This window comes from Sander lucioperca, chromosome 19, assembly GCF_008315115.2.
Source record: "Sander lucioperca isolate FBNREF2018 chromosome 19, SLUC_FBN_1.2, whole genome shotgun sequence".
Lineage (NCBI taxonomy): Eukaryota > Metazoa > Chordata > Actinopteri > Perciformes > Percidae > Sander > Sander lucioperca.
Genome location: NC_050191.1, coordinates 12,714,232 through 12,725,168, shown reverse-complemented (window position 1 = coordinate 12,725,168; position 10,937 = coordinate 12,714,232). Strand labels below are relative to the sequence as shown.

Below are 10,937 nucleotides of genomic sequence, written 5' to 3'. Positions count from 1 at the left end.
TTGCAGATGGATTGGACGGCGTTGGCCGACGAGCTGTGTGAGGGGCCAAAAATGGCCGCCACTCCGAGGGAAAGCTGATCACATGCTGGGAGGGTAACAAGCGGAAGAAGCAACAAGTTAGATTAATGTTTCAGTTGGGCTTTTAAATTCCACTGCTTCTAAATGTCTTTGGTGTTGTTTAATGTTTGCCCACATATAAAATCCGGTGCTTCATAATGGTCACAACTTAACTGATGTAGAGGGGGGCTGGTTTTGTTTGCGAGGACACACAACCATATGGGTGATGAGATACTCATTTCTGCCAATGGTTTTATACTAATCCTCTTGGTGGCTGTAATGTGCCAAAAATGTAGCACTGTGCCAGCAAAGGCAGAGAAGAAGAAGACTAGGCTAGCAATGAAAACATTGATTTTAAAATGCAGGTTTCAAAACTAGCAAAACATCTTTGTAGCAGCCTATTTCATCAATTTAATGTCAAGCCGTTGTGGACATTTAGATGGTGTCAGACTACTATTCCAGTATAGTGCATACATTTCACACTCAAATTAAATAGCAGACAGTAAATAGAGTTTTATTTCAGACACAGCCCATGATTGCCTGAATTGATTTTCTGTATTTGTCTCCAATCGTTGGTAGTTAATGTTCAATTCTCATAATCTGTGAGCTGTTACACCAAACAGACAATAGCAAACATTTAACATGTTGTAACTGAGTTTTAGATGGAGTTTTCTTCTTCTTATTGAATGCTTAATGTCCTCTTTCAGAAGTGTCATCATTTTCATTACTTTTGTGTTAACAAACCTGTTAAGAATACATTTCCTAAATGCATGGGAGCCATATGACAAACCTTTTATTTTCACAGACAGATTTAGCCAATGAAAAACAAGAAAGAAATTACTACAAACTACAACATTTACAAAAAAAAAAAATACTTATTGTTAGGTTCTGCTAAATGTCCTTTTCATATCTCCTGACTCACCTTTCCTGGAAGCCTCAAAGCTGTCAAAGATGTTTATTCTCTGGATGTCATAGGTAAGCGTGGTGTTGGGGAGCAAGGTGCGGTTCCTGTTGATTGTGTTCAAGGCAAATTTAAAGGCTAGTTCCTCTGCTCCAGAAGGGCCGCTTTCAATGGATTCAAATATTCCTCCTGAGGGTCAAAAAGAACAAAAAACAGCTGAGAACAAGACCTCCGAATAGACTTCCTTCTCTTGTAATTGAAAGAGATTCCTGAACACAATTGACATTCTTGTAAATGATCAATATAATGCAGCTCAAGCCATGCTATCATTTTCAACACTGATGCTATTGTGTATAGTACTTTACACAGCTCAGTCAGACGCTGACATGAAACTGATTTACAGTAGAGATTAGGCGTTTGGATCTCAGCTGCTTTGCATTCTGTGGCAGTTGTCGGTATAATTATAGGCAATTAGTTACATTGGGGGGTGAGTTCAGGGGTGAGTGCCCATCTTTAACTCCCTCGCTCAGCCTTGACAGAGAGGTTCACTCTTCCACTTTGTCCCATTGATTTCAACAATTCTCAAATGAGAGCAGAGCAAAGAAAAACAAGAGCGCAGGGAGCAGAGAAATGAGGGCAAAAAGACAAAAAAGGTAGAAGAGAGGAAAAAGAGAGCCACAGGAGAAATCAGTTTGATATTTAAAGTGGTATAGAAAGAGGAACAATAACAAAAAGACAGACATAGTGAGGGGGGGCCAATCAAAATCAGAAATTAAGATGAAACATCAGGAAGCGTTTAATTACACTCATTAAAACAAATCGACTCACAAGTTCAAATGATTATCTCTGCATCGTATTTAACCGTCACTTTGGTTGATTTTTAATGGGAGCGTGTCCTGATGGGAGTTTCATGCGGTGCTCGTCAGAGCAATCTTGTTACCTTTTGGATATATGTGAATCACATCTCGCGATGCTCATTACTTGTCAAAGTAAAAAAATAAACAATACACACGGTTTCACCATGCCGCACGAGCCAGACAATATAATTACCACCGCAAAGTAAGGTTGTGTCAACTTAAAATAGCTCTCGTTAGACAAACAAAAATCTTTAAAACTCCATATGGTCCACCAATGTGTTTCAGAATCCTAGACAAAGGAAGGCTATGTTTGAACTGTCTCATTTCAAGATATCAAGACATAATTTACCTGCGTACATTTGAGTATCCCCAAAAAAGCATGTCAGTAACGTACATAGACATATTGCAGTTTCTATCAAATTTACATGCTCTGTTTTTTCTAAATATATAATTTCTTTTTATTTGGTCCATCTAATCTACAAGCCAGGACATACTTCATTTCAGGTGTAAAATGGGGTCAGTGAGAAATACTGTATAAAACGAGGTGAAGTAGTGTTGTAGGTGGTGCAGTATGCCAGAGTATGTATCATATTACAGTTTCAGAGAGAATATTTATATGTCAAACAGCTGAAACAGCTGTAGAGTCAAGCAACTACTTTCAACTTTCAAAATAAACATAAAAAAGGCAAATTGGCAACGTTATGAAAGCTGGTACACCTTTGAGGATGGACTAAATCCTGAGAAAGCTTTGCAGAAATCAAACTTAAAAGAGAATGGATCAGGGGAAGGGAGGAAAAGATGAAAGAGGGTTGTGAGAGCAGCTCTGAGAAAGAAAACTCTCGGAGTCAAGAGCAGAGTTCAGTAGTCCATTCACGGCTCCCATCTTCTCGGAGGACAGAGAGTCGGTTTGACAAAATCCAAACTGAAAAAAAGTTTAAAGTCTGTTTATCGATTCAATTACAAAGAGCGAGGGAAAAGTGCGACTGAATGAGAAAAAGACAGAGAGAGTGATCCATTTGTTTTTGTTTTTTTTAAAAGAGTGGAGAAAGTAAAAGCTTTACAGTAACAGACACAGCAGCTATAAAAAGCGTCTGGCCATGGCAGGGAGTGATAGAAAAGGAGTGCAGGAGGGCAAAGAAGATGTCATTAACTTGAGCTTTATTACTGTCCCCACTACACCCATATGTTGTGCTTCCCTACCTGCTTCCTAACTATGTTATAGCATTTTATTTTAATTAGGGCTGCAACAACGAATCGATAAAATTCGATTATTAAAAAAGTTGGCATTGAATTTCATTATCGATTCGTTGTGAACGCGCGACACGCCACTCAGTCACGGAGATAAAAAGCAATTGAGTTGAGTGCCGTGCGGAGCGGCGCAGAGCAAAAGAAAAAAAAAAAGCAGAGCAGGGGTAGAGGAAATACGGAGAGAGACCGGAGAGACCCGTTACGTTGTTCTGAAACACACGGCGGAGGCAGAGAAATCAGTTCGACCTAAGTCATCCAAGGTGTGGGAGCATTTCACACTAAATAAATCGAAAATGTGTTAATTGTAAGATAAGCAAAAGCGACATGGCATGGCACAGGCGCACCACGGTGATGATTCAGAACCTAAAACGTAAACATGTTGGAGTCCTTGATGAGGAGGAAGGGAGTTCAACAGCAGGGTAAAGTCACTACAGAATCCTACTTTTGTTCCGTTTTGAAGTGAGGAACGTAACGTCTCTCCAGTGGTGCTGGTGTGGTGTTTACTCGTTATCCTGCTTCACAAGCATGACAAGCTAGCGTTAGCTCGTTAATAACAGTAGTAAAGCAGGACTAAAGACACGTTTTTATTCACTCGCCTTTTTTGGCCCATTCATTTTTCAATCTATTGTTATGTATATATTCTGTGCTTTGTCCCATATCAGTTATTGTTGACAAATATATTTGTGTGTGTTGTACTTTTTAATTTCATTTTAAAGTTCTTTTATAGCACTTGGTCATCTTAAGCTGTGTTTAAATGTGGTGTATAAATGAACTTAACTTGCACTTACTACAATGATGGTAATAATTTAATGAATAAGCTTCAAGTGAACATGTGTGTGTGTGTGTGTGTGTTGTCTGTATCTGCTCTTTGGGTTACTTTCCTTTACACAACTATTAACTAAAACAACAAGTATGTATGTAATTATGTATTGAGTTGATGTAAATTAATGCTTTTTCGTTTTTTTATCTGATTCATTGATTAATCAAAAAAAAAGAATCGACAGATTAATCGATTATTAAAATAATCGTTAGTTGCAGCCCTAACTTTAATTCCAGTAGAGAATTGAAGAAGCTGAAATGGAGAGGAAAAGAGTCTCGCAATGGAAGAGGAGAGTTCAGAGTAAACCTACAAAAGGCACTTCAGTACATGTTTTGTGCTTCACTGTCATTGAGTGGTATAATGAGGATTTCACGCGTCAGACCCAATATACAGCGATGTGATTTGAACATGCTGCTATTCATGGCATTTCATTTCATTGAAATTGCACATTAATCTACAAAAGAAGGAACACCTGAGAATCACCATTAAAGATGATTGGAATCATGTAAGTCTGACCCAATGGATAATTATTACACTATTGCCCTGAGGGAGCACACTGAGCTCTACTGGCCTGTTCAACGAGTTTGAAAATGAGCATAAGGGTATTAAGTTATGCTCATCGGATTTCTTTGGCACACTGTATAGCTTGGACATGCTGGTTTAAAACTAATCATACACCTTTTGTGAACACTGAAGAGCAGGAATATTACATTGAGTTCACAAAAGGTTACATTCAGTATTTCCAAGGAGGTTTCAAGCATTACATTGCAGAAAATGAAATGGTTATTCTTTGATTTAATGCTCCTTGGAATGTAACATGTTACATGAGAATGTTTTCTTAGTATTGTTTACAATGAATGATGAATCTCACACACATCAAGATTTCTTCCCAAACTGGACTTACTTACTGAAAATATTGCACAAATTTGCACACGGTCTTTCCATCCTCTTCTCACTGCTTGGTGTTGTGGTCAGTCTGATTGCAGGTGTGTGAGTTACAGTTGGGATAATCAGCATGTGTGTGAATTATAGTGCCGCCATCATTGGGACTGGTGTGAATTACAGTGCAAATGAAAGCTCTGAGTGAGTTATGAGCTGGATAATCACCCTGATGAGAAAACAGGCCTGCTGATCTGTGCGTGCGTGCATGTGTGAGATAGAGAGAGAGCCTGAGCAGAAAGTGGAAATGAAAAGGCAGGGGGGGGGTTCTCTATGTAAATTTCACTCCCTTTTAATATTTGTTCACAGTTAATCAAGTAAATTTTGGATTGATCATTGTAAAGCAACTTTGCCATTGAATTAATTTCTAACAGAAATTAAGTCAATTTAAAATGAGTTCCTGTAAATAGAAATCATTCATACATCACAAATATTAGTAATGGACAAACCTTGAAATTTATGATTAGGTGGGTAAAATATATTCTACTGCTCTAAACAAACCACATTCATGTGACTTCAGTGCACTATAAATACTAGCAGGGAGAGTGTATTTACTACTAAAAGAAAAGGCTTACTTACTAAACCATGAATGAAAATACAATTAGCCCTCTCTACTCAAGAATGCTCTTGTACACTGGGAGAAGGGAGTCAGATATGTTGCCATAGCAACTCATACATCTATGCTATGGCTGAGAGGCATCGGCAGTTTTGGAATCTGAGCAGCTGATTGGTGGAAGAAGGCCGTTGTGATAGTGTGGACGGCTTGTCTCTGTGACTAATGACCAGCAGCACAGCTGCAGGATAGTGGTGGGCTGTAGGGTGGGTGCCATGGCAACCGACGAGCAACCCTGTCGCTAGGGCAAGTGGCCCAGGTATGAGCGTAAGGTCGCTCAGTTAGGCTTTAAGACCTCCACCCACCATTCCCCAAACCCCTGGCCTGTTTCTGTCTCCCTCCGTCTTTCAGCCGATGAGCATCAGTGCTCAGAGCCAATAGGTAAGAGGCAAAAGTGATGAAAACGCACCGTAAATATCCCTGAAATTCCCGATGGGAATGCTCCCTGACATGTTTGGCGGTGAATGGGACATGATGCATGAAGGCCTGCAGAGAGTCACCGCCCCTGGTCATTAATCTGATGCTCCCCTTGCAGTAGATTGACCTTCCAATGCTGCACAAGGGCCAATTCTCCCTCTCACTGAAAATCCCCAGAAATCTGACCAGGGCATGGGAGACATCAACTTTGCAGGAGGCTCGCTAGTGCTACGACATCACACAAACAAACCATCATCAGTGTAGTCTGTATGAAAATTCATCTGAAAGCTATTTTCAAGGAAATGAAGACCTGGTGTATGACCTTTTACTCATTAAATAAAAAAAACATTATTAACATTAATTTGTTTAACATTATTTGTTTGCTGAGGACCGACATTTTATTCCATTCTACATGCACATGATGTTTTCATACTGTTAGTAGCAGAGGTGATACATAACAGTGTTTTATTTGATCAGCTACATCTTCTTTGGCCTTGGCTCAGAGATAATATCTTACAGAGCTTTGGTGATGTAAGAGCAAAAATAAAGAAGGCAGTAAACTTGGTTAATAGAGGTATATTTTCTAAGAAGATAGAGATTTTCAGAGATTTTATTCAATAGAGATCTTGGCTGGGTCTACAAACTTGTTTAAGACCCAAACTTGATCTTAAATCTAATTCTAGAAATAAGAGTAAAACCAATAGAGTGAATTACTAGTTTTAAGAATTCAGGTATACCATGGAAGACAAAGCTACAAAAAACTTTAAAAGGATCCACAACCCAAGAAAAACAGTTGAAACCACAAATAAGCAACAAAAAAGTAAGTGTAGTAAGTAAAGTAATACAGTGAGTCAGCAATCAATCAACACGTTAAACAATCACTCTGTTATGGAGTTATAGAAACTATTAGAAAGCACATTTTGTGAACAACAGTTTAGCTGTTGTTATCGACTTGTTTGGCTTGTTGTGTGTTTTTTTTCCTCCAGGATAGAATCACTCCTGTCACCCTAAAGCCTCTTGACACTGGACTGGACTGTCACCTGCCACTGCTCGATGCTAAGCCTCAGGCTGACTCACACACTCGAACATACTCGTGTGAACACACACGATCACGCACTTCAAAGATTGAGCCTAAACAAACGTGTCAGGTAAGAAACAACTGAGTCTGAGAGAAAATGTGACTGATGTAAGAATTTAAAGCCCACGCCAAGTTCAGTTACACTTATAATAATTTGCTCTATCATAGCCAAAGGGTCAATTTAATCAATCTTTTGTAATGAGCACACACGCACACACACACACACACACACACACACACACACACAGTCTTCAATTAGAAATGTGTGCCACCACCCTTATCTCTGACCCAGCTCCAAGTTGGAAACCAGTGATCATATAACATGTATTAATTCTGAGCGCTGGCAACAGATGTGCTAATTTGCAAGGCTCTCTCTATTCATAATAATGTGCCAGCTCCCTCCTCAAAATATGTGCTAATTTGCAAGGGCTCATTGTGGATGTGCTAAACTACCAGCTGACATTTTGTGTGCTAATTTGTCAAGCAGGGACCCCTTTTGGTACTAATTGTGCCAAACTGTGAGTACACTTCCACAGGCCTTGAATTGCTGAAGTCCCAAATGACTTCTGTCTGCTCGCAGTTTCCAACCTCTCCACTGCTCTCAAATTGCAAATGCAACTGAAAAGAAATAGTTAGCACTGTGAAAATAAGATGTATAAGCACCAAGAGCACACGCTCGCCTGCACATGCACACACAAAAATATGTTGCTCTTGAGATTAGACAAGCTCCTTAAAGAAATATAGGAGTGCAGAAAGTCAAATGCTATGGTAGTTCTGTAGTATCATCAAACACACACTATATTCAGAAATAACAGCCTGTTCCTGAAATAAAAAAAAGGCCACAACTACAGTTTACTATGATGATGTGTTATATTAAAGATCCTATGTCATGCTGCTTTTTGGATGCTTTTAGGCCTTAGTGGTCCCCTAATACTGTATCTGAAGTCTCTTTCCCGAAATTCAGCCTTGGTGCAGAATTACAGCCACTAGAGCCAGTCCCACAATGAGCTTTACTTAGGACGTGCCATTTCTGTGTCTGTAGCTTTAAATGCTATTGAGGAGGAGAGAGGGGGGGGCAAGGTGGAGGGTGGGGGTGTGGCCTTGACCAACTGCCACTTTGCTTGTTTGCAAGCCATGATGTCTCTCTCTTTCTCATGGGCAGGCCAAATTCTCTGGGCGGGCAAAGCAGAGAAAGGGGAGGTAACCTTCCTCCTTATGACATCATAAGGAGCAAGATTCCAGATTGGCCTACCTGAGCTTTCATTTTCTCAAAGGCAGAGCAGGATACCCAGGGCTCGGTTTACTCCTATCACCATTTCTAGCCACTGGGGGACCATAGGCAGGCTGGGGGAACTCATATTAATGTTAAAAAAACCTCATAAAGTGAACTTTTCATGCCATGGGACCTTTAAAATTAACTTTTTTGCTGACATTTTCCATATCGTCATCTATCTGGCAGTAACATCTAGATGTGTGCACGATTTAGAGGAATGTCCTTGAGTTTCAAATACAATTATAGAAAAACAGTGAGATGTGTCGTAGTGTCAGTAAAAACACATTTCACAAGGAGAAGCTTTGTTAATGTAATTGTTGAGCACATATCACAACATAAAGAAAACTGTAAGTGCCGTGCTTGCAAAGGGTAAAAACATCCATTAAAGCTTCTGATGCTCACAAATCAACAGGAGCATGCGGAGCAGAAGACAGTAACATAACATGCAGAAAGGTGGCGAGGCGTTTTGAGCTCTTCCTCGGCATCATTCACCGCTGACTGAGGAAGAGCAGTGAAGCTTCAATAAATATTTTCACTCTGTGCAAGCAAAGAGTTTTCAGTAATGTTGTTTCTCTGTGGGCCACTGTGAAAATCTTCTTTCCACTGTATCTGAAAGATACCAAAGCTAAGAGTTGTTTGATTTTTGAATGCATCCTGAAAAACCTGCCCAAATATTCCCGGGTATAACATTTAACATTCAGGGTATTACCACGGGAAAAAGATTTATACAAATCACAGGCAAACATGTCTATTAGTATATACATGTCAATTAGGGCTGCAGCTATCTATTATTTTAGTAATCGAGTATTCTACCGATTATTCCATCGATTAATCGGATAAGAAATACTTAGTAAGAAATACTTAGTAAACAGCAATAGTAAATATGTATTATTGCTGTGTACTTAAAAAAGGAAACCTGTTTTTTGTATATATACAAAAAAAATTTTAAAAAATTTTTATTGCCAAATTCCAAGTACATTTTTGGTGGCCCAAATGTTAATATTTTTCACCCCCTTCCCCTTCTTGCCTCTGGCTCTTTGCACTGGATATGCAAAAGAGCTGTTCACTAAGCCCAGGTAAATGTGACGGTACAAAGCTTACAGCAGGGCTACTCAACTACACTGTTCTGAGGGACACATTTTAAGAAGGCTAATACTGAGTGAGGAATAAAGAATGCAGACATCACCGGCATGATGACGTCATTCACGTGCATATTAAGTGGCCATGCTGGGGGGAGGAGCCGGTTTGTCTCCGGCAGCAGCTAAGTTTCCAAAGATTAGTAGCAAACTAATAAACAGTTAGACTACAAACCGACAGCTTTCGTTTTAGCTTGTTGGTAAAACATCGCTATTTACAGAGTAGCATGCTGTAGGCTAGTTGTGTAAAACAGCGCGGTGGACGAGAGCAGCAGACGTTAGTTAGCTACCTGGTGTCGGGTTCGCTCCGTGGAATGGATGAGTAGACTGGATGTTTTCTACAGAGATGATGTAGCAGCATGTTTGCAGCTTAAAATGATCCCAAACTTTCTGTAGTTTTCTCTCGCCTGTCTCTTCTCTTAGACCCTCGCTATTTTCGTCTTCGTTCATTTGTAATCTGGGCCGTCAGTCTCGTGCATAGACAGTATATAAACGGTCTTTTGTCCACAGAAGCGTCAACCTGTTGTGTGCGCTAGTAATTATCCTCCGTGCGGAAACACAGTGAGCCGTACAACCTTAATTACATTGATTTAACGAAGCATCGAGGCAAAGAATTTTGCTTCGAGGATTTTTTGTAATCGAATTATTCGAGGAATCGTTTCAGCCCTAATGTCAATGTTATCATGTATCATATATTAAAGTATGTCAACATAACACATATACACCATGCAGTTATGATGTACTGTATATTGCCGCTGTGGCATGAAAACATTTGGTTTTAGTGGGGGGGAATCTTATTTGATTGATGCACATGCATATGGGGAGGTGGGGGTATTTTCACACCCTTGCAGGTTTTATGAGCCTTAGAGCTCTCACACTTTGTCTGACTTCCAAGTATAAACTATGAGTATCCCCAAAACTGCAGTCAAAAGGTTATAAAGTTCAAGTAAATAACACAAATCCCAAAACTGCAGTCAGGAGCTTTTTACTGCCAACACAGAAAATATGTGATTTGGCTCTAATATACAGGCTATAGGGAGCGAGTGGGACCGGTTATTTAACAGAATGCTTCTTGATGCTTCATGCCTCACCCGTTTCTGCCATTTTTCTTTCCATGCTCCATCCTTTTCCCTCCTTAAATCAAAAGGACACACACACACACACACACACACACACACACACACACACACACACACACACACACACACACACTTCCTCCCACTGACTACAGTACATCTCATGGTGGCCTTGGCAGGTGACAGATGGCGACCTCACAGCACTGCTCACTGTAAACTGAGTTTTAATCAAGCCTAAGCACGTGTGATAGATGCTAATTATCCACTGCAGGCTAAGAGAGGCAGGAGTCCAGCCCCGAGAACACTGAGACTATGCATGTGCATCTCTGGTTTGCTATAACTTTCCCCACTGTGATAAAAAAACGCATTATAATTTATTAATGGCACTGCAGCTGAAAAGACAGTATGGACTGGGTGTCTCAAGCGTCCCTGGATACTCCGGCCCTCAAGCTGTATTGCTCACCAAAATAAATATAGATTGAGAACTTGACTTAACAGTAATCTTGAAGTCTTAAAACAAAC

General features: G+C 40.0%; 1 protein-coding gene across 3 annotated transcripts in view; it reads right to left on the bottom strand.

Moving 5' to 3' along the window:
* LOC116066127 (glutamate receptor ionotropic, kainate 2-like) overlaps positions 1-10,937 on the bottom strand; it is a 58,597-nt gene that overhangs the window by 37,976 nt on the left and 9,684 nt on the right. For 2 of the 3 annotated variants that reach the window (XM_031321976.2, XM_031321977.2), the window contains exons 2-3: positions 980-1,147; positions 1-85 (exon numbers count right to left, since the gene is read on the bottom strand). The exon at positions 1-85 is cut by the window's left edge. In XM_031321976.2, coding sequence (XP_031177836.1) covers positions 1-85; positions 980-1,147 — 253 coding nt within the window. Of the gene's footprint in view, positions 86-979; positions 1,148-4,791; positions 4,864-10,937 lie in introns of those variants that run through there. The other variant, XM_031321975.2, reaches the window with a different exon arrangement.